General features: G+C 42.7%; 1 protein-coding gene across 8 annotated transcripts in view; it reads left to right on the plus strand.

The window, feature by feature from the left end:
• The window catches only part of ADK (adenosine kinase), a 555,104-nt gene that overhangs the window by 418,334 nt on the left and 111,871 nt on the right, over positions 1–24,899 (plus strand). For 6 of the 8 annotated variants that reach the window (XM_037904414.2, XM_037904411.2, XM_043551795.1 and 3 more), the window contains one exon: positions 1,392–1,562. The exons of the other annotated variants lie outside the window; for them this stretch is intronic. In XM_037904414.2, coding sequence (XP_037760342.1) covers positions 1,392–1,562 — 171 coding nt within the window. The remainder of the gene's footprint in view (positions 1–1,391; positions 1,563–24,899) is intronic. 8 annotated transcript variants of the gene reach the window in all.

Consider the following 24,899-nt stretch of genomic DNA (forward strand, 5'->3'; position numbering starts at 1 on the left):
GAATGGTGTTTTCAGGAAGATCACCGATGGATTGTAGTTTCCTTAGGAAGTCAGTGGTGTCTCGAAGATAGCTGGGAGAGCTGGTAGCGTAGGGCCTGAGGAGGAAGTCTACATAGCCAGACAATCCTGCTGTCAGGGTGCCAATGCCTGAGATGATGGGGCATTCAGGATTTCCAGGTTTATGGATCTTGGGTAGCAGATAGAATACCCCAGGTCGGGGTTCCGGGGGTGTGTCTGTGTGGATTTGTTCTTTTGCTTTTTCAGGGAGTTTCTTGAGCAAATGCTGTAGTTTCTTTTGGTAACCCTCAGTGGGATCAGAGGGTAATGGCTTGTAGAAAGTGGTGGTTGGAGAGCTGCCTAGCAGCCTCTTGTTCATATTCCAACCTATTCATGATGACGACAGCACCTCCTTTGTCAGCCTTTTTGATTATGATGTCACAGTTGTTTCTGAGGCTGTGGATCGCATTGTGTTCTGCACGGCTGAGGTTATGGGACAAGTGATGCTGCTTTTCCACAATTTCAGCTCGGGCACGTCGGCAGAAGCACTCTGTGTAGAAGTCCAGTCTGTTGTTTCGACCTTCAGGAGGAGTCCACCCAGAATCCTTCTTTTTGTAGTCTTGGTAGGAAGGTCTCTGTGGGTTAGTATGTATTGCAAAGTAACAAGGGTGTATTACAGTTCAAGACTAAAAGGTATATGTGGCCTGTTCTTCTGCTGTCTGGAAACCTTAAAGAAAGTGATAGGGACTACTAATGTCAGGTAATGAAGATTTTCTTTGAGCTTCAGCGTGTGAATTTGAATGAGCCTCATATACATTCCAGCAGAGTTGGTTTCCTCAGAAGGGAATCAAGTGAAGTAAAGGCCTGGTCTGATCTTCACTCTTATTACTTTCTTAAACCCTGATCTGCACTCTTTATTCTAAATTAGCTTTTCCTTTGGGAGACCGCACTTAGGTTGCCAGTTTTGGTTGGACATATTCCTGGAGGTTTCATTACATGACATACTCTTTAATTAAAGATTAATCTTTAATTCCTGGAGACTCCAGGGCAATCCTGGAGGGTTGGCAACCCTAATTTACGTAGTTATTTATTTCAGTTTCCTTTTATTGTTATTGGCTTCATTAACATATAAATGGCTTCATATTTTATATTATAAAATATTATCAATTATGTTGGATGACATCTTTTTCATTGTTTAAATATTATACTGCATTATTAAGAGATCAGGCATAATGGATTAATCTAACTAATTAAATTAAATCAAAGGATGCAATTTATACACAGTTTCACATTCAATAAGTGTGCTTTTCATTTTTTGTCCTACCTGCAAACAACTTATTTAATATGATTCCTAATTTGAAATTAGTAATATATATTTGCTTGCTTGCTTGCAGGGATTTTTTCTTACAGTTTCACCAGAAGCAATATTAAAGGTGGCCAGTCATTCTTCTGCAAACAACAAGATCTTCACTTTGAATCTTTCTGCACCATTTATTAGCCAGGTCTATAAAGAGCCACTGATGAAAGTCATGCCTTATGTTGACATACTTTTCGGAAATGAGATGGTGAGTCCTACTAAAAATATTTGTTTCTGACAGATGTTTACATTTAAAATAATCTCTGGGTTTTTTTCTCCATTAACATATATTTTAAGGAACTTTGTGTAAAATGACACTGTAAAATCTAATTTACAGTCTAAGTTTTAAAAAGAGAGAATTAAACTAGTGCAGTGGTTCAATGGACTGCTAATGTGTTAACCTGTTAAAAGTTTTCATCTTGATAGCTTTAGTCTTGACGGCCCATTCTGCAATAAAGTAGACACTTTCTTGAAGCAGGAGGAGAAGGACATTAGGAAAACGCAGTTTATAAATTTCTCATTGATTTCTATGGAAGATAGAGTGCCAAACCATCTATAGAAATTCAGTTTTGTTATGCTTTTCTGTGCAAGAGTGGGGTAAACAGATGGGGTGAAATTCTGTTCCCACTGAACTCAATGGCAAAATAGCCATTGACCTCAATGAGGCCAACAGTTTACTGATTGTATTGATATCACTTTGCATTTTCTTAATTCACAGGGTTCTCTTGTAAGCATTTATATGTTTGCTTATCATGAACGCCTGAGAAAGTCACATAAATAAATGAACTGAGTGAGGGCTTGTCTACACTTGAAATTTTTGCACCAGCATAGGTTACATGCATTATTGAAGCTTATCTAAGTGTCAGATCAGAGTGAACTGTATTGGAAAAGTGACTTTTTACACTGGTGCAGCATGTCCGCTCTCGGGGTGTACATTGGTGCAGGTACACCAGTGCAACAACTAGCATAGACCAGCCCTGAATACTTTTTTAAAGATTAGAAAATAGAATATTTCTTCAGGTGCAGTACGATAGTGAGAGTCTATTAACCACGGGTAGTTGGATGGGAGGAGTATTTAACATTGACAGTTCTTCTTTGAATGGTTGCAGACATGTATTCCACTCAGGTATGTGTGCACCCAGCACGTTGAACCCGGAGAACTTGGCCTAGCAGTACCCACAGGGGTAATGCCTGTACCCTTTGGCCCTTAGCCTCTCCCTTGACTGTTTAAGGGCAGCTCTGCTCTGACACCTCTCAGTTCCTTCTCACTGCCTGCGGCTAGAGTCAGAACATTTTGTGTGGTATTTTACCTCATGCTGCTCTACCTCAGTCTGTTTGGGATTTTACTGTGTATAGTTAATAATTAAAATAGTTAGTGGTACTCTCAGGTTAATTTATTGTAGTAGTTTAGATGGATCATCATCTTGGCTGATGCCATCACCAGAGTTTAAACATTATGCTTTGTGTGAGATGACTGTCCTCAATAGTGACCCCACACATGCTGTTTATTATGCCTGTGTTAGGGACACTTTAAGTAAAGGTGCTGCATCTGTAAGTGAATGCAGAACCTGCATTTGAAACAGCACCTTCTGGAGCTAGCCATATGGCCTGCTTTGGCACTGGGGACCTTCACGGATAGGTAGACCTCCCAGAGGGTATTTGAGGCAGCATGGACTCTCCCCGGAGGAAGAAAGACCGTTCTCCTTCCTCTGGTCCCCCTAGAAAAAAATCTCATAAAAGAGACTGGAGCTGTTCCAGAGCTAGGAAAGATTCCTCTTTCCCTTCTAAGAGGAGTGCAGACAGGTACCGTGATTCATCCTGTACGTGAGAGCAGGGTCATCTACCTGCTTTTTGGCACTGAGGCGAGAGCAAGTGGACTCAGTACTGTTGTCTCCAGTATCATCTGTGGGTCCACCATTGAGTCTGGTACTGGTGGTGTCAGTGTTGGCAGCATCAGACTTGCTTTGCTTGACAGCATACCAGTGCAGACATATCAGAAAGCATCAGATTTGCTTTGCCTGACAGTTCCTGAGTCTCCTCAGATTTAAGGGTGCTCAGGTGTGATGGCTTCTTCGTCAGTGCCCTTGGCGCCATCTGTATGGGTTGTGGACTTGTCATTAGTGTAGACACCAACTTTGGCACCTCTTCTAACTGAGGGTACAGAACTAAAGTTGCCCGCCTTTTGGGCACTGAAAATCAGCGCAGGTATTCTCTTTGCTGCTGTTGATGACTCTGGTGCTCACTGCCATGATGGGAATAGTGCTGGCTTCAACTTCAGTGTTGACATCTGCTCTGGTATAGAATGTAAGTGTGAAGCCCTATCAGTGCTTGAAGTGTCTAGGGTTTTAACTTCATCATTACCAGTGCATCTGATGTGCTGGACTTTGGATGAGGCTGGACGTTTGTTGAGCCTGCTGGGGATGGCTCTTCCATTGCATGTGGGCTACGTGGAAAGTTTCTCAGTATCGGGCTTAGAGACGTCTTTATCTTCTCCCTCACCTTCTTGTTATCACTCGCAGAAGTCATCAAGACCTCCCGGGGATCACCCATCAGTACCCAGATTGGCACCAATCCTGTAGTAAAGTGAGGCATCCTTGGCCTAGTGCCTACTGGCCATCAATGCAATACCCTTACCCAGAGTGGCCTCCTTGGAATCTCAGCGATGTTCCAAAGTCAGCATGGTCTCAATCCTTGGTGCAGTCCAGAATGATATTACCGATTCTGCCGGTCGCCTCTCCTCCTGCACATCTGTTGCTGCAGCCACAAATCTTGTTTTCTGACAAAACTGAAGAGATGTTACATTCATGTAAAGACTTGTGAGCTAAATTGCATTCATTTGGGGATTTTTACCCCAGCAGTAAACAGATGTCAGCAGCAGCAATATCGCCCTCAGTGGTTTTTCAGGTCGAATTGTCTCCAAAAAGAGGCACAAGTCTCATAGGATAAGGTCTTCTGGTGCCAATGTCAATCAGTCAGCCCGTCCTCCATCAGCTTCTGCCAAGCAGCCAATTTGACTCTGTCTCCGAGGTCGGCATTCCAGTCATTATGCTTCAAGCCGCCATTTGAGGATAGGCTTTGCAACTTCTACAGGGCTTGAGAGTCAATAATTACAGACAACTGGGTCCGAAGCACTGGGACTGGGTTATGCCATTCAGTTCCTATTTATGCACACTTCTACCCCATCCCATTTCAGGGAACCCTCTTAAGAGTCTGCTTCTTCAGTAGGTGCACACTTTTTGAGCTTTGGGGGTCACAGAGGAGGTTTCCCTTCAGAATCAGGGAAAATAATTCTACTTATGGTACTTCCTGGTCTCCAAGTCCGAGGGAAGATACAAGATTCCTCATGGTTACCTTAATGACTGTTCTCCCTGCTTTGAATCAAAACTGGTTTGCTACCCTTGATTTTCAGGATGCTTACTTTCATGTGGCGATTTTTCCAGGTCACAGGAGGTTTCTGTGATTTGTAATGGCAGGTCAGCATTATCAGTACACCGTGTTTCTGTTTAGCCTGTCCTCCATTCCATTGGTATTTACCAACTGCATGACTATGGAGCAGCATAGCTCAGGAAAAAAGGAGTTAATATCTTCCCATATCTGGATGATTGGTTACTGAGGGGCAAGTTCTCTCACATGTCCAATTCTTTATGTCTCTACAATCGTCTGGGTCTGATTTTGAACAAAGGGAAGTTGTTTAACAGTGACTCAAAAAAAATGAGTTCTTTGGGGTTCCTACTAGACTCTTGAGTTCGAGAGCACTTCTTCCAAATGAACGATTTTAGGCATTTCATCATCTGTGTTTGGCACTTCAGTCTCAACCTTGAACTACAGTCCATGTATGCGTGAAGTTATTAGGCCATGTGGCTGCGTGCATGTACATAGTTCAGTATGTGAGATTGCCCCTTCGTCTGTAAGTGTGATTGAAGTTGGTCTATTGCCTGAGTTGTCAATTGCCCAAATTCTCTGGGTGTCCCCGGCAATCCTGGTCTCCCTACAGTGGTGGGCCGTTCAGAGCAATGTTTGCCAGGTTGTTCCCTTTGCTCCACCAACCAGAACTTCTGCAGAAGAGAAGAGTAAGGGGGGGATTTGATAGCAGCCTTCAACTACCTGAAAGGGGGTTCCAAAGAGGATGGAGCTCGGCTGTTCTCAATGGTGGCAGATGACAGAACAAGGAGCAATGGTTTCAAGCTGCAGTGGGGGAAGTCTAGGTTGGATATTAGGAAACACTATTTCGCTAGCAGGGTGGTGAAGCACTGGAATGGGTTACCTAGGGATGTAGTGGAATCTCCATCCTTAGAGGTTTTCAGGGCCTGGCTTCACAAAGCTTTGTCGGGGATGATTTAGTTGGTGTTGGTCCTGCTTTGAGCAGGGGGTTGGACTAGATGATCTCCTAAGGTCTCTTCCAACCCAAATCTTCTATGATTCTATGAACTGTAATCACCAATGCCTCTCCAATAGTTTGGGGACCACATCTAGGGGCACTGAAAATTCAGGGCTTGTGATCAGAAGAAGAGTGTCTGTCCATTTCAGTGTCCTGGAGCTTCAAGCCATTTACAATGCATACCAAGTCTTTTGAGATCATATCAGGGACACAACGGTTCACATACTCACAGACAACAACACCACAATGTATTGCATGAATAAGCAAGGAAGAGCCTGCTCCAACCGGCTTGTCAAGAAGCAGTAAGTTTTGGTAGTTCTTCATCGAGGAAAACATAATTTGCATAGCTGCTCATTTACCCAGGGATACACAATCACTTGGTAGATCACTTCAGCCGGATTTTCTCCCAGAATCACAAGTGGTCTCTGAAGTTACGTGCTGAGATCCATCTTCGCAAAATGGAGCATCCCAGCTATTGATCTGTTTGCAACAAAAGACAACAAGTGCGATCAATTTTGCTCTCAGCTTTGTCTTAGTCCAGGAACCTTAACCAATGCCTTCCACCTGAACTGGGAATCAGTGCTAATGTATGCCTTTCCCATGATCCCACTGATTCCTCAGCTTATTCTCAAACTAAAACTGAATCATACCAAGCTAATTCTCATTGCAACAATTCGGCTGAGACAATGTTGGTTCTCTGACCTACTAAGTCTATCTATTCAACCTCCCATCTCTCTTCCTCATTGTCCTGATCTACTGCCTACTGACTCAGCACTATGGTTGAGTTTTGCATCCAACACTGAGCAGTCTGTATCTCGTTGCGTGGATGCTGCATGGCTAGATGAGGAAGAGGAATGCATGATGTTTGACAAATACCTCTCAATAGCAGAAAACCATCCACTAGAGCTACGCATTTGGCGAAATGGAAGTGGTTTTCAAATTGATCAGTGGCCCTGGGCATTCAACGAGAGCTAGCTTGTATTCAGGAAATTTTGGAGTATCTGCTACATCTCAGTGCTTAGGTCTGTCTCTCTTAGGCCATGTCTACATTACGAAAGTACTCAGATTTTACAGAAGTCGATTTTTGGGAACAGATTGTATAAAGTCGAGTGCATGTGTCCACACTAAGCACATTAATTCAGCGGTGTGCGTCCACAGTATCGTGGCAAGCGTCGACATTCCGAGCGGTGCACTGTGGGTAGCTATCACACAGTTCCCGCAGTCCCCACTGCCCACTGGAATTCTGGGTTGAGCTCCCAATGCCTGATGGGGCCAAAAATTTGTCGTGGGTGTTATGGGTAAATGTTGTCAGTCAACCCTCCCTCCCTCCGTGAAAACAGCAGCAGAAAATCATTTCACACCCTTTTCCCTGGATTGCCTGAGCAGACGCCATAGCATGGCAAGCATGGAGCCCGTTCAGCTCACCGCAGCAGTTATGGCCATTGTAAACACCTCGCGCATTATTGTGCAGTTTACGCAGAACCAGCACCTGAAAAACCAGGCGAGGAGGCGACGGCAGCGCGGTAATGAGGACATGAACACAGATTTCTCTAAAACCGCGGTCCCCAACAATTTGGAGATCATGGTGTTACTGGGGCAGGCTCATGCCATGGAACGCCGATTCGGGGCCCGGGAAACCAGCACAGAGTGGTGGGACCGCATAGTGTTACAGGTTTAGGATTATTCCCAGTGGCTCCAAAACTTTCGCATGCCTAAGGCACTTTCATGGAACTTTGTGACTTGCTTTCCCCTGCCCTGAAGCTCAAGAATACCAAGATGAGAGCAGCCCTCACAGTTCACAAGCGAGTGGCAATAGCCCTGTAGAAGCTTGCAATGCTAGACAGCTACCGGTCAGTCGGTAATCAATTTGGAGTGGGCAAATCTACTGTGGGGGTTGCTGTGATGCAAGTAGCCAACGCAATCATTGAATTACTGCTATCAAAGGTAGTGACTCTGGGAAATGTGCAGGTCATACTAGATGGCTTTGCTGCAATGGGATTCCCTTACTGTGGTGGGGCTATGGGACGGAATGCATATTCCTATCTTGGGACTGGACCACCAGGGCAGCCAGTACATAAACCGCAAGGGGTACTTTTCAATGGTGCTGCAAGCACTGGTAGATCACAAGGGACGTTTCACCAACATCAACGTGGGATGGCTGGGAAAGGTTCGTGACGCTCACGTCTTCAGGAACTCTGGTCTGTTTAAACGGCTGCAGGAAGAGATTTACTTCCCAGACCAGAAAATAACCGTTGGGGATGTTGAAATGCCTATAGTTATCCTTGGGGACCTAGCCTACCCCTTAATGCCCTGGCTCATGAAGCCCTGGACAGTAGTAAGGAGCTGTTCAACTATAGGCTGAGCAAGGGCAGAATGGTGGTAGAGTGTGCATTAGGACGTTTAAAGGGTCGCTGGCACAGTTTACTGTCTCGCTCAGACCTCAGCGGAACCAATATTCCCATTGTTATTGCTGCTTGCTGTGTGCTCCACAATCTCTGTGAGAGTAAGGGGGAGACATTTATGGTGAGGTGGTAGGTTGAGGCAAATCGCCTGGCCGCTGAATACGCACAGCCAGACACCAGGGCGGTTAGAAGAGCACAGCAGGAAGTGCTGTGCATCAGAGAAGCTTTGAAAACCAGTTTCATGACTGGCCAGGGTACTGTGTGACACTTCTGTTTGTTTCTCCTTGATGAAAATCCACCCCCTTGGTTGCCTCTAAATTTCCTGTAAGCCACCCGCCCTCCCCCCTTCGATCACAGCTTGCTTGCAAAGGAAATAAAGTCACTATTGTTTAAAAAGCATGTATTCTTTATTAATTTATTATAAAAATAGGGAGATAACTCACAAGGTTGCCCAGGTGGGGTGTGGGAGGAGGGTAGGAGGGAAAGAAAAGACCACTTCAAAACTTGTTGAATGACAGCCTTCTGTTGCTTGGGCTGTCCACTGGGGTGGAGTGCGAGGGTGCCCAGAGCCTCCCCCGCCAACGTTCTTGGGCAACTGGGTGAGGAGGCTATGGAACTTGGGAAGGAGGGAGGGTGGTTAAACAGGGGCTGCAGTAGCAGTCTGTGCTCCTGCTGCCATTCATGAACCTCCACCAGATGCTGGAGGATGTCCGTTTGATCCCGCAGTAGCCCCAGTGTTGCATCATGCCTCCTCTGATCTTCCTGCCGCCACCTCTCCTCACGTTCATCGGCCACTTTCCTGTACTCTGCTATTGTGCCCGTCCACATATTCTGCTGAGCTCTGTCAGTGTTGGACAACTGCATGAGCTCAGAGAACATTTCATCGCGTGTGCGTTTTTTTCACCTCCTTATCTGAGATAGCCAAATGCGAACAGCTCAGCGCCTTTGCCCCCTCCCCACCGCGTGGCTAACTGCGGGGAGGATTTCTTTTCAGCCACAGGCAACCAGCCCAGTAGGAACGGCCACCTCTGAATGTCCCCTTAATTAAATTCCCCTATTTCAACCAGGTTACCATGAACGATATCACTCTCCTGAGGATAACACAGAGAGATAAAGAACGGATGTTGCTTGAATGCCAGCAAACACCGGGACCATATGCTGCCAGGCTTTGTCATGCAGTGATACCAGATTACTTGCTACTAGCATGGCGTGGTAAAGTGTCCTACCATGGAGCATGTAATAAGGCTGCTCTCCCCAGAAACCTTCTGCAAAGGCTTTTAGAGTACCTCCAGGAGAGCTTCATGGAGATGTCCCTGGAGGATTTCCGCTACATCCCCAGACACGTTAACAGACTTTTCCAGTGGCTGTACTGGCCATGAATGCATCCCAAGTCCTCAGGGCTACTTAATCATTAAAAACTGCTTGCTTTTATAATATGTATTATATTTTAAAAGGTACACTCACCAGAGGTCCCTTCTCCAGCTTGGTTGAGTTGGGAGGGTATTTCAGTCAGGGTGATAAAAAGATCCTGGCTGTCGGGGAGAACGGTGTGCTCTCCTCAAGCTCGTCCTCGTCCTCCTCATATTCCCCGTCCACAAAATGCTCAGGCATGGCGGAGAGTACCTCATCATCGGAGTCCACGGACAGGGGTGGGATAGTGGTGGTGGCCCCCCCTAGAATTGCATGCAGCTCAGGGTAGAAGCAGCATGTCTGGGGCTCTGTCCTGGAGCATCCGTTTTATTCTTTGGTTTTCTGGTACGCTTGTCTGAGCTCCTTAAGTTTCACGCAGCACTGTGTTGCGTCCCTGCTGCAGCCTCTGTCCCTCATGGCCTGGGAGATTTTTTGAAATGTTTTGGCATTTCGTCTTTTGGAACGTAGTTCTGATAGCATGGATTCCTCTCCCCATATAGCGATCAGATCCAGTACCTCCCATTCGGTCCATGCTGGAGCTCTTTTTCGATTCTGGGACTGCATGGTCATCTGTGCTGATGAGTTCTGCATGGTCATCTGTGCTGATGAGCTCGCCTGGCCAAACAGGAAATGAGATTCAAAAGTTCCCAGGGCTTTTCCTGTACACCTGGCCAATGCATCCAAGTTCAGAGTGCTGTCCAAAGTGGTCACAATGGTGCACTGTGGGATAGCTCCCGGAGGCCAATACCTTTAAATTGCGTCCACACTAACCCTAATTCGAAACGGCGATGTCGATTTCAGTGCTAATCCCCTCATTGGGGAGGACTACAGAAATCGGTTTTAAGAGCCCTTTATGTCAAAAAAAAATGGCTTTGTTGTGTGGACGGGTGCAGGGTTAATTCGATTTAACGCTGCTAAATCCGACATAAACTCATAGTGTAGACCAGGCCTTAGCGGCAATCTCAGTATTCCATCCTTCCATCCAAGGGAAGCCATTTTCTCAGACTTCATGATAGTGAGATTTCTGAGATGAGTCATTCATTACCTCCCACCAGTGAAAGAGCCGGTTCCCTTGAAGGACCTTAATATTGTGTTAACTGCTGTTACGGGGCTTCCATTTGAGCCCCTGGCAACCTGCTCGTTGTCCCTCCTGTGCCAGAAGACAGCCTTGTTGCTATAACATCTGCAAGGAGAGTAACTGAGCTATGGGGCTTAATGGCAGAGCCCCCATATGCAGTTTTTCAAAGATAAAGTAGCCCTACAACCGTATCCTAAATTCTTGTTGAAAGTGGTTCCCCATTTCTACCTTAACCAAGTAATATACCTACTGGTGTTCTTTCCTAAACCACACTCAAGTGCAGATGAACAGAGACTTCATACATTGGATGTGAAACGATGCTTGGCGTTTTACCTGGAGAAGACAAAGCCTTGATGTTCATCACCTTGTCGTTTTGTCTCCTATGTGGATTGAACTAAAGGTCAGGCGGTCTCTATGTACACGATTTCCAGGTGGATAACTTCCTTCATTACAACACCATATGAAGTATCTCAGACCATGCCTCTGCAAAGATTGCAGGCTGAGTTGATGAGAGCTCAAGCAATGTCTAGCATTTCTCAGTGATGTTTTGATATAGCACATTTGCAGGACTGCTACTCATATGTTAACCAAGCACTATGCTGTTACCACTGCATCTAGGTCAGGTGCAATGTTGGGAAGGCCATTCTGCTGTAGTTGTTTAAATAGACTCTGAATCCCACCTCCTACAACTACTGCTTGTGAGCCACCTGTGTGGAATACACGTCTGCAACCACTGAAAGAAGAAAAAATGGTTACCTACCTGATTTGTAACTGTTGCTCTTCAAGATGTGGGTGAAGATAGGTATTCCATGACACATCCTCCATCCCCTCTACATCAGAGTCTCTACTCTTGACATTAGGTGCAGAGGAACTGAAAGGCATCAGGGAAGCACTGCCCTTCAATAGCCAGGGGAGGGGCTAAGGGCCAGAGAGCATGTCCCTTTGTCCCTACAGGTACTGCTGGGCAACTTTCTCTGGCTTCCGTGCACTGGGCACGAGCACACCTGAGTGGAATACATATCTGTGCCCACATCTCGAAGGACAACAGTTGCACAACAGATAGGTAACATTTTTTTCCCCTATCGTTGTCACTATGACAGCCTCATTCTGTCATTTGCATTGTGAAGACCTCACCAAGGTGCTACCATGTATTTCTTTTCAGGAACCATACAATCTCAGGTGTTGATCTTGTCAGATCTCACAAGTTAGCAGAGTCAGGCCTGGTCAATTCTTGAATGGGAAACCTCCCAGGAAAACCCAGTGTTGTGTTCCTCCTCCTTTTGTGTTGGTACTGCTCCCCTAAACTTTCTGATATAATACATCACTGTGGTGTGTAAGGTGCCATTTTTCAGAGGAAATATAAAACAGAAGTTGTGATCACTTGTCATTAGATGTACAACAACATTTCACAAAACTAGATGCAACCGGTTCAATGGAAACTGCATTCTGCCTACTTTAATGCCCCCTGCTGTTTCAATAGGATATGGTATTACTTACTTCTTGTCATAACTTATTGTGTAATACTGTAATGCATAATGCAGTGTAAAATCCTCCCTGCATTTACTGTATATGGTTTTTGAAGCAGTCTGTTATCTGTTAGGGTAAAAAATACTATTTAAATATAAGCTATCATCATTAAATGTTACCATACTGTTTATGCACTTTAAAGAGTACGAGACATCTTGATCTATGTTGCTTGCAGCCTTGCTAGAGTGGGATTTCCCGTTCATTGTAAGCAAAGTTCATCTTTGCTTCTTGCTATGTAACCTACTTATTGCCACTTTAGATTCTTCTTTCTTTAGGATACCTTTCACTGCGGTATATTCTCTTGTTACTCTGTGATTTGAAACCCTTTCTCTTTCCATGGTACACTTCCTAATTATTGGCTTGGGCTGTATCTTCTGGCTCCCAGTGTTTTTGTTCCATGTATCTTGGCTTGTGGTTAAGAGCATGCAAAACCCTTTTAACAAGAAAAGTTTCTCTGGCACAATTCAACTTTCTGAATGCTCCTCTTCTCGTTTCTTCTCCTGGATTCATTTCCCTGATTTTGAGTCTTGTATAACAATGTTTAATTGTCTGTCTATTTATGTATGTCTTCATGTGAAGTGAACCACTTGGCTGAGCCAATGTATACCTAAACACCTATTTTTCCCCATCTATTTTGATCATTCCTTCTGTCTTTATATTTTGTTTTCATTGAGTTTTGCTAATTTATCTATCATAAACAGTAAAGGGACATACATAAGTATATAAGCTATAAAATGCATACTAGATGGTATAATTATTACTTTATTAGAACAGAGAGTAGCCTCACACAAGATTTTACTCTTCTGTATATTTATCTTCACTTCACATTATAGACCGACACAGTTTTATTGTTGAACATTATTTTTTAGAGTAATGCAAAAAGCATCAAAAGAGCAGCAGAATTCCAAATTGATGCCATTCTTAAACTAAAAACAATTGGCAAAGAGATTTTAAATTACATCTTGCACTTAAAAATTTACAACTGAATGGAGATTGGTTATTCCAAGTTTCAGCTAGATGATAATTAAAATGGGCAAGTTGTAAACCTCAAAAAATAAATACTCTAGTTTAGAATGTAAATGTCAACATACCCTTAACTGCAGTGGTGGTGCTGAACACTGCTATAATAAACTGTAGTAGTTATCAGCTACAACTGTAGCTCAATGGCCATTGGTATGTTGATCATTTGTCTTTGAAATCTCTTTCATACCTATCCAAAACATTTTGGCTTGGATATTTGGCACTTATTAACTAGACTTCACATAATAAATTTAATACAAAACATTCAATATAAAAATAATCATACAGCCAGTGCTACTAACCAATTAAGGCCATTCTGAAGTCATTATCTGGCAATACATGACTAGAGAACAATGATTATTGTTATTGCTTTTAATTTTTATTAAATTAAGTTTTTTTTTAATAGTGTCATTTTGCAAATGGTTCTTAGCAATAATACCTTCCAAACTATCATAATCACTGGATAATTAACCTGCCAGGATTAAGCACACTCTACTTTGCCTCAGGATGCTTAACTCTCAAATAAGGTCAATTATCTCCTGATGATAACTGCTTTGTCACCAGTTGCTACCTAATTCATCTGTAACAACTCACCTCCTAATACATACTTTTTACAACTCAAGCTAACTTTCAATAACACAACAGTGGTTTGGGTTGTTAGAGATGAAGGCTTTAAAAATTAGATCCAAATCTAAACTCACCTAATGGGCAGATGATTTCTTCTTGCACAACAGGTGCTGTGCAAGCGGAGGAGCACACATAAGAGGATAAGTGAAAGGTGGAGAGCAGTACCACAGCTGCATGCTTGTTCTCCCATTTCTTTGAAAGCTCCATTCTCCCTGGTTTTTGTGATGAGGGTTCCACAACTCTGGTAGGCCTGTTGTGGGTCAAAGGAGGATGGATCCAGGAAGCAGTAACTCTGTGTTATCTGTTCCCTCTCAAAACCTGTGTCTATTCACATGGGGAGTATATGCTGGTCTTAGGAGAATGAACCCAAGTTCTATACCTCTCAAAGAGGGTGCAGAAGCCAATGGCCACACCTAAGGGATGGTAATATATGCTGCAGGGGAAGCTGTCTGCAAACTTTGGGACACACTGTTGAATAAGAGTTTTTTCCTCATAGATCCCTGGGGTATGTGGGTTCCCTGCCGCTTCAGCACCACATTCCTGCCCGTTGCAAGCCCCTCTGTCCCTGAGAGGACCATTTGTTAGGAAGTTGGCATGGTGAAGCTTGCCGGGTTTCCGGGGTCCTATGTCTATTTCTGTAGGATTTCTCCATAGGAAATTTATTTATTTTCTTTGGACTTGGAATAAGATTTTGAGTGCCCTGTCAGTTTTTTAAGTAATAAAGCCACATAAGCAAACAATATGGCTCATAGTTCACAAATCACTGGAAGTTACAAGGAGGATGTGTAGAACGGTGATCCCAAATGTGAAGGTGAAATCAGTTTTTTGAAGTAACACAATAATATAGACAATAAATAAACAAGCTCCCTTGAAAATCAGAACCCTCTTCTCTTCAGCGTGTGAAGCGGTTACTTCTAAAGGTGTGGTCTCTGAACAAATTAATTACAGAATTCTAAACTGAAGTTCTGCAATTACAGAGTACTGTTGCAACCAGATTGGGAAAGTGATGTGAGTGCAACAACAAAAGTGCTGTTACGAAAGGACTTGTACATTTTGAAAAGCAATAACAATAGCTTTAATAATGGTTCTGGAGTCATGTATCCTGAGCTGTAGAAAAATGGGTACATCTGCATGCAAAAACAATAAAACAAGCAGGCCTTGTCATCATTGTGTTTAACAGTTGTACGAAAATGGCATGTGGTGCCTCCTTAAATTAAAATGTTTGCAAATCTTATAAAGTATCAAATAATAACACATAAAAATCCTCACAAAAAGATATTATTTGGACGCAGTATGTACAGATAGCATATTGGAAAGTGTATTATTCAGTGATTCTACTATTTATTTTGATACTGTCCGTCTTGTTTAATATGTGTTTAAGTTGTACATTCTATTGTTACTCCTCTTTCAATGACAAGGAAAAGCCTTAAATCTAAAAGCACTGATAATGATTGCAGTTGTCCTGACTTTGAACTTGCTTTTGTGCACTGGAAGCTGATTTGCTAATTCTTTGTGCTTGTTTTAACTGCAAGAATGGATGTAAATACTTTGTTTTGCAGTCTAAATAGATCCTGCTATCTATTTCCTTTACTTGTAATATTGTATTATGTTGTATACAACTTTGCATTTTGTACGCATTTCTATGTAAAATGCACTGAACATTTGAGTCAAACTGCAGTCCAGCTTCTAAATTAGCTGCTTTAATTTTGGCCCACACATGGCAAGTGGGGAATGAAACAAATGACCTTCCTACAGTAAATCAGGTATCTTCCAATTTTGATTACACTAGTGTAAATTCAGAATAATTCAGTTATCTTCAATGGAGTTACTCTGGATTTACACCAGTTTAACTGAGATGGGACTAAATCCTAGTAGGTGCATTTTAAAGATACAATATTCCAGGCTTCCTGTGTTCATTCCTTTGCCTGAGGAGTGTCTGATACTGGGGAGTGTTTGGTGTAAGCAGTTGCTGCTGAGAGGTTTTGACATAAACGGGCTGTATGGAGGAAGGAAAATGTAGTTGGAGCTACAATAAAAGATGAGAAGGGAACAGAACCTCATCAGTCTCTCCTCCTCTTCTAAATCATGGTGGGCTCACAACAGAGGAGAGGTAAGTAGAGAGTGGTTGGTCATGCCATAAACATCATAGGTAGAAGCATTTCCTCTTCCTAATTAGTTGGTGTCAATCATATCAGTATTTCAAAAGATTTAGCTGAAGCCAACTATTAGAACTGTATCTGGAATAAAGCTGAATACCTCAGTGAAACCTCATTTTGGTATGACATGAGTATCGTGTATGGAGAAAGAGAGAGATTTTTTTTTTCTTTATTTGACTTAGTAGGACTGCTCCTATATATTTGAGAGGTTATTTCCACTCACTAATTGTTGGTAGTCTGTCTCTAAATTCACTTGATAATTTGATTCATTTTGAAGGAAATTTTCAGCAATGCTAACAATCTTAATTTCAGTTTTGAATTTACAATTACATCAGCCAATACTTTGCATTTCAAAATGCCTTCCATAATCTAAGGATCTCAAAATGCTTTACCAACACCTACTCCCTGGATGAAGTTAAGTATTATTATCTCGCTTTATAGATGAGGCGGGGAATGAATCAGAAAAATTCAGGCTTGCCCAAGTTCACATGGTAATCTGTGGCAGAGCTAAGAATAGCACCCAGATCTCTTAACTCTCTGGTCTGTTTTCTTATTAAACACATACAGGGAAAACCTTTGTAAGAAGACATCTCATCTTCTCTTTCAGTCTAACAGGAACAGACATTTAAGGTCCATAGATGCCGGTGTTTGTTCTTTTGATGTTATAAGCAAATAGCATTCTGTTTTCTAAAGACTGGATTTTGATTTTTATAAAATCTGTAACTGGAAGAGGAGGATGGGGGGAATGGACAGACATTTAAAGAAGGTAATTTTCAATAGAGGAAGAATATTGTTTTTTTACAAAAGCTCTTCTGTTTCTTTGCAGAATTTTGACACTGATTTTCTGGTGAAGGTATTGACTTTTCAATTACACGAGCTATGGCATCATCATATTACTGCTAAATTCACAGAATTAACTTCCTCAGTATCTAATAAATTGTGTTCCACAGAAAAATGAGGTGTTCTATAGCACAAGGTTTATAATGTCAATGGCATGTTGTAAAGATGTGCTTTGGGAAGGATTCTGAAATAGCCCAAGGCTATTTCAGCTGCAGACACTGAATCTCCTTCTCTCTCTCCCCCACTACTCCTCCCCCCCAGTTTTTTTTTGTGAACTGCAGTGGCTGTCTTTGCATGAAATGCTTTTAAATCATTTCCCGGCCTTACAGCCATCATTGATAAAAGCCCTGTTATTTGAAATAATCTCAATCACGGTGGAGTTAATCATACCTTATACAGCAACATATTTCAGTGTGATTCATTCTGCTTCAGTTAATCTTCCTGTTTATCTACACTGTCTCAGCTGCTGCAGTACAAATTCAGGAGTAACAAGCAAGTCATTATTTTAGTATAGTTTACCTAGTATATTATGAATGAAAGAAAAATTGAGAGCCTAATATTTAAGTTGATATTTAGGGCTGCTTTTAACTAATCATTAGCTATTTAAATAATTTGGGAATCTCACCTCAAAAATGTTTTTACCACATGTTGAAAACGAATGAGCATATAAAAAAGGGGACTACATTTTACAGCAAGCTTTGCTTCTTAAAGCTAATGACATTTTCCAGTAGCCTCTCTGACAGAGGAGGAGGCAGACAGGGCCGGCCCACAACATTTTGGCACCTGAGGCGGGGAGCTCAAATGACGCCTCCATGCCCCTTCGCTTGGGCCAAAACTTTGAAAGGTCTCAATTCTGCCTTCTTCCTGTTCTACTCCTCTCATGGTACTGCTCTGCTACCTACCCCAATAAAGAGAACTAACAACTTAAAATTCCTGGTTCAGAATTTTTAAGTAACACTTAACTTTCAAACGCCTGAACAGCAAATGTGACTTCTCTTGTCTGCATAGTAAACACTGGCATTTTTATCTGTTTGAATAATCAAAGTGGTGCTTTTCATGCCTTCTTGGTTGCAAAGATTCGAACTGCTTCCTGCAGGTCCACAGTCTGGGCCAGCTCATGCTCTATTGAGATGGTTGCAAGGTCAACCAGCCTCTCCTGTGTCATTGTGGAGCGTAGATGTGTTTTTATTAATTTCAGCTTGGAGAAGCTGCATTCTCCACTGGCAGCTGTTATAGGAAGTGTAAGAAGTATGCGCAGAGCAACAAAAGCATTTGGAAAGAGGGTGGTCATCTTATTTGTGCACACATATTCCAGAACAGCCTTTGGAGTTGATCCTGCTGAAATGTATCTTGAAAGGACTTTCAGGTCATCACCTAAATCACTCGCATCAATATCGCGCATGTCATCATGTGTCAACACTGTCTCTAGTGCCCTGCATTGCTGGTGTAGGTCTTCTTCAGGTAAAGTGAGGAGTTTTGGAATATCATACAACATCCCAAATATACTGCTGTGTTCCTTGAGCTGCATGAAACGTTCTTCAACTGATTGTATTGCACAATCTAGCACCTGGTTAAAGAATTCAACTTTGAATTGTTGTTTGGGGTCTCTTACGGGATTATCCCATGCCTCGTAATCAAAATGTCTTCTTCTTTGGTGACGCTTGTATTCTTGAATGGGTGGGAAAATAGCTTCAGTGTGAAGTTCCTCTGCCAACTTCTGTGCACGCTTCAGAATGGTTTGAAATCCCTCATCTGACCGGTAGACTGTAGGTATGACTTTGTTTTGTCCAGTTGTTCCATTGCTCCAGATATATCAAGGTTAACACCTTGGAGTCTCTTGCTTACAACATTTATTTCAAACAGTATGTCATGCCACAACACTAAGCCACACAGAAATTTGAAGTTACGTATGTTTCTGGTGATTCCATTTCCCTCTGCCACTGTTCTCCCATGAACAGTTCTGTCATAGCATTATCCTCCATAATGGCAACTATGGCATCATCTATCTTCCCAATCTGGTGTTTGATAGGCTTTATCGCCTCCACTCGACTTTCCCATCGTGTGGCACTCAGTGGTTTCAGTGTCAGAGAGGATGTTCCCAGATGTTGCTTCAAAATTTGCCATTGATGAGTTGATGCAGAGAAAAATACATAGAATGCTTTGAATTACATTAAAAAATTCAGCAGCCTCACTAGAAGCTGATGTTGCATCACTGACCACCAAGTTCAATGAATGAGAACTGCATGGGACAAAAAAAGCTCGAGGGTTTAACTCTCAGATCCGTGTCTGCACTCCTCTGTTCTTTCCTCTCATGTTGGCACCATGATCATAGCCCTGACCTCTCATGTCAGCTATCACAATTCCCTTATCTTCCAGCTTTTTAAGAAGCACATTTGTCATACCAGCTCCTGTAGTATCATCAATGTCAATAAATTCTAGAAAATGCTCTCTGACAGTCACCATTGCAGGGATATTTTCACTAGGTTCTGTTGTTGTTACAAAATGCACCAGTAAAGTCATTTGTTCCATATGGCTGATGTCAGGTGTGCAGTCCAGAATAACAGAGTAATACCTTGCTGACTTCAGATCTGCCACAATCTTCTCTTTGACTTTTGTTGCCAGTAACTGTATGATCTCATTTTGAATTGTTTTTCCAAGGTAGTGGTGTGTGTACATTTCTTGGGTGGTGACTCTTCTTAGATGTTCCTGGAGTACAGCATCAAACTCAGCCATCAGCTCCACAACTTTAAGGAAGTTTCTATTGTTTGGCACATACAGCTGATCTGAAGTGCCACGCAGTGCTAGGTTTTGGGTAGTAAGCATTCTTACAATGGCAATGAGCCTTTTCAGAACATTTTGCCCATAAAGAGACTCTGATGCAATCTTCTCTTGATGCTGATCATCTATGGTGGCCTTTAACCTTAGTCTCATCTCAAGCTCTTTCCACCTATGGAATACTCTCTGGTGATTTGCTGCCTTCTCATGGCATGCCAGATTTCTAGCCAGATTTTTCCAGTCCTTTGTTCCTGTAGAACCCAATGTGGCTGGAACATTAGACTGGAAGAGTTTGCAACAAAAACAGTATGCCGCATTCTGGGTTTTTGAGTACATAAGCCATGGCCTCTCCACTTTGTCACCATTGGAGATTTCATGCCAGTAATGTGTTGGATGGAAACTTCTATTTTCATTGTCTTTGGGGAACATGAAGTTTTTCACTTGCTGTGGCCCATGCAGTACAAGGAAGTCCCTCAGGCTACTGCTCAAGTGGGTCCACAGTCCTGGATCATCTAGACTTAAGAAACTAAACTCAGCAGCAGCTGTTTCTTGCGCCTCCATCACACTCTTCTCTGATCTACACTTTTCTTCAGGAATGTGCATGGTTACATCCATCTGAGATGGAGATAGGGATGCTGCAGTAGCTGCCAGGTCATCTGCACTCTGACTAACTGGAAGATCAGGCATCTCCTCACCGCTCACATCCTCACTGAGGCCGGTAGGCTCACCATGAACATTCGTGTCTGTGTATCTCAGGAGAGCTCCTTCCTGCTTAGATAGAAAAGCTTCCTTTGCTTTCTTTCTTCTTCTGAATGCTGCCCCAAAGGGGCATTTTCTTCTTTCACTCAGGACTGCTGTTCTGTGCCAGCTATAGTGGCTCTCAACACTCAGTTGAAGGGGACAAATAAGTAGGCTGGTAGCTGGGCCTGAGTGAGAGAAGAGATCAGTGTCTTAAGGCCTAACTGGCTCCTACTACTTCAGTTGACTTCTTGTTCTCCTCAAGTGGGTTCAGGGAAGCAGCAGGAAACAGGAAGCTGCCGGAGAAGCTGGTGTTAATCAGTCCAGGTTCCTGGGGGTGATAGAGAGGTACATAAGAGGCTCCTCCTCCTCTCTCTCCCTGCAGCTGCTGCTGCTTTCTGTTATTATCTCTCACCTTTTCTCCTGCCTGCCTGTTATGTCTCTTGTGTCCTCCTTCCTGCAGCACAGCACTCCACCATCTCTGTGCATCTAGAGCAGAGAGAATACATATGCACCAGCAGCAGACACAATTTTCTACACTGTGGGTCCTAGTGGCGCCCCACCCCCCATCCCCACCCCCCGAGTCTGGCACCTGAGGCAGCCACCTCAGTTCACCTCATGGTAAGGCCAGCCCTGGGGGCAGATCTTTTATTAATCTGTCCAGGTTTTAGATACTTCTGAGATCAGGAATTAAAAAAGTCAGTGTACTATTGAGTGTAGTACAAGATGGAAGGGTTATTCTAGAGGAGAAGGCAGATTCCATTGTAGCTCAACAGCTTCTCTGTTAGTAATGATGATAATACTTTGCACTGTGTAGCACTTTTCAGATAATCTCGGAACACTTTACAAACATTAAACCTCAAATTATACCAATGGGGTAGTGATGTATTATTGTCCCTTTTTACAAATGGACAACCTGAGCCCAAGGTCATGCAGCAAGTTAGTAACAGAGTTAGGAACAAGCATACTTAAGGATTTCTGGTACTTTCCGTTTCTCTAACTTCTAGAAATGCTGCCTCCACACTGGATCTGTTTTGGCCCAAACTCTGTTAGCTGGAGGTATAAGACATGCAGAATTTGGCTTTTATTTTTTAGTTTATTATTTTAAAGTTTATCTTTGAGAACTTATTAAAGGTAAAGCACATGCAGTAGACAAAAAGCAGGGCACTTACATCATAAAACAGCTGTGATCAGTCAGAATACTAATAAAACTAAATAGTATAATTAATATGAAGCAACAGAGAAGAAAATGGAAATGTTTACAAAAGCTTTTCTGTTTGTATTTCACAAATATTTGCAGATAACTCCACATGCAAAATATGTGGGTATGAATGCAGAGTTCAGTACTCAGCCGCAGCTGAAGTTTGTCCTGTAGCTCCGCAATACTAGGGCTGGCCGGGGTAGATATAGCCTTCAGCATAACTAGGGCTTGCCAGGGACTGTAAGCCCAACCAGGAATACTCCAGCTATGTTCTTTTCCTCTGCCTTACTCCTTATGCCAGGGTGAGCTTAGCCACTGTAGGGTTCCCTCAGAGTGGGCAAAGAGAACACAGTGGGGGCCAGGCTGTGGCTCAGAGTTTTTAGGATTTGTATTATGTCAAGGTAAGAACACAGAAATAAGAACTATGGTGAGATATTGTTCTATATAGAAATATAGACAGTTAGTGGAATATTGCTCTACGCTGATAAAGTCTACATGTAGTTGTAGAGTTCTTGTACACAAGTAGCTGTGAGGCTTTTCATAAAGAACAGTTTGTAGTTTTCCAATCATTATGTATTGATACTTCTTCTGATTGTAAACCTGGGTCTAAACAAGTATGGGATGGAACAGAATGTGGCAGACTTGGGGAGGGACAGTGGCAAAAGGATCTGTAACTAGTAGAGAACACTCCCTAGTAATGCTACGACTTACTTCATTAGCTCAAGTGATAGAGAGGTCTGTGCTGTGGATCCAAAGGTTCTGACCCTGCTGATGACCCATGGTTCCAGATGGTGGAATTTGCTTTTTCCATTTTCTTTTAATTTAAGAAATTATACACACAAAAACATGATATTAAAAAAAACACTAAGGTTTAAAGGTCAAGCACTCAGAAGATAGGAAATGCCAGAATTAAGGTTGCACATGCAACCTTGAATTTATTTGAGCATAAGCTTTCGTGAGCTACAGCTCACTTCATTAGATGCATGAAGTTGCATCCGATGAAGTGAGCTGTAGCTCACGAAAGCTTATGCTCAAATAAATTCGTTAGTCTCTAAGGTGCCACAAGTACTCCTTTTCTTTTTGCGGATACAGACTAACATGGCTGCTACTCTGAAACCTTGAATCCTAGTCTATAGGAATTGGGGAGTATCTCTTCAAATCGTTTCTGAGCTGTCTATTGCCCTTCTCTCTCTTCTGTGTTCTAGAAACTGCCAGAACCCTACCAGGACAGAAATGTATATATGTAGGTAGGCCTTGCAAGTTGCATATAGTTAGTCGACAAGATTATTTAGACCCCGTTGTGTATGCGTGGTTGCTTCATATTATATAAGTTGTGTAAAAAGTAAAAGACACAATATATAGGGTCTTCAGTTACATGGTCAAATTCCACTATTTTTTCCACAGGAACCCTGCCTCATTCAGTGTACAGAGTTCAGGAAATTAATCAGGGTTGTTCCATGAACGAAGCTGTTGTCTGTAGGACCCCTGCCTCAGTTGTTGCAGAAGTTGGAAGGTGTGTAGTGAATGAGATTAGGGACTGCTAGGAAATAAAAAATGGTCTCACAGTTAAGGAAGTTGAATGTCACTCTTGAGAACTGAATTCTATTCCTGCCTTTGCCACAAAGGTGAACGTGACTTTGGACAAGTCACTTAAAGCAGAATTATCACAGGTGCTTGTAATTGTGTGATCCTCATTGTCTGAATGCCCCGTGTGAGACACCTGGAGCCTGCTTTATAGAAGTGCTGAGCACTCACAGCTGCAACTGAAGTAAGTTGGAGCTGTGCTTTGAAAATAGCATTTTAAGCACTTTATAAGTCTTCTAGAAAGTTGTCAGGCATTAGACTCCCAAGTTGAACACCCTAAATTATTGGATTCCTTTGACAGTTTTGGTATTATTTGCTCTGTGCCTCAGTTTCCCAATTGTAAAATAAGTATAATAATAGCATCTCACCTCACAGGGCTATTAAGTTCAGTTTATTATTGTTTGTGAAGCACTCAGTTGCTATAGTGATAGGAAAAATATGACACAAAGGATAGGAATAAATGGTCAGTTTTCACAATAAAGAGAGGTAACTAGTGGGGTTCCCCCAGGGATCTGTACTGGGACCTGTGCTGTTCAGCGTATACATAAATAGGGTCGTACCAAATTCACAGCCATGAAAAACGCATCACGAACTGTGAAATCTTGTCTCCCCCCATGAAATCTGTATAGTATAGGGTAAAAGCACACAACACACCAGATTTAATGGGGGAGATCAGCGTTTCTCAAATGGGGGTCCTGACCCAAAAGGAAGTTGGAGGGGGGGTCACAAGGTAATTTCAGGTGGGTTGCGGTATTGCCACCCTTACTTCTACACTGCCTTCAGAGCTGGGCAGCCGGAGAACAGCAGCTGTTGGCCAGACGCCCAGCTCCGAAGACAGCACTCCGCCAGCAGCAGTGTAGAAGTAATGATGGCAATACTATACCATGCCATCCTTAATTCTCTGCTGGCAGCAGCTCTGCCTTCAGAGCTGGGATCCTGGCCAGCAGCCACTGCTCCCCAGCTGCCCAGCTCTGAAGGCAGCGCCACCGTCAGCAGCAGTGCAGAAGTAAGGGTAGCAGTCCTGCAACCCCCCCTCGCCCCCCCCTCCCTACAATAACCTTGCAACCGACCCACAACTCCTTTTTGGGTCAGGACCCCTACAATTACAACACCATGAAATTTCAGATTTAAATAGATGAAATCATGAAATTTAGGATTTTTAAAATCCTATGACTGAAATTGGCCAAAATGGACCATGAATTTGGTGGGGCCCTATTCATAAATGATCTAGAAAAAAGGGTAAACGGTGAACTGGCAAAGTGTATAGGCGATCCAAAATTACTCAAGATAGTTATGTTCAAAGCTGACTGCAAAGGGTTACAAAGGGATCTCACAAAACTGGGTGACTGGGCAACAAAATGGGAGATGAATTTCAATGTTGATAAGTGCAAAGTAATGCATATTGGAAAACATAATCCTAACTATACATACAAAATGATGGGGTCTAAGTTAGCTGTTAGCACTCCAGAAAGAGATCTTGGAGTCATTGTGGATAGTTCTCTGAAAACATCTGCTCAATGTGCAGTGTCAATCAAAAAAACTAGCAGAATTTTGGGAGCCATTAGGAAAGGAATAGATAATAAGACAGAAAATAACACAACGCCACTGTATAAATCTGTGGTACTTCCAAACCTTGAATATTGCATGCAGTCCTGGTCACTCCATCTCAAAAAAAGATATATTAGAATTGAAAAAAGTACAGAGAAGGGTAACAAAAATTGTTAGTGGTATGGAACAACTTCCATATGAGGAGAGATTAAAAAGACTGGGACTGTTTAGCTTAGAGAAGAGATGGCTGAGGAGGGGATA

The sequence above is a fragment of the Chelonia mydas genome, chromosome 7 (assembly GCF_015237465.2).
Source record: "Chelonia mydas isolate rCheMyd1 chromosome 7, rCheMyd1.pri.v2, whole genome shotgun sequence".
Taxonomy (NCBI): domain Eukaryota; kingdom Metazoa; phylum Chordata; order Testudines; family Cheloniidae; genus Chelonia; species Chelonia mydas.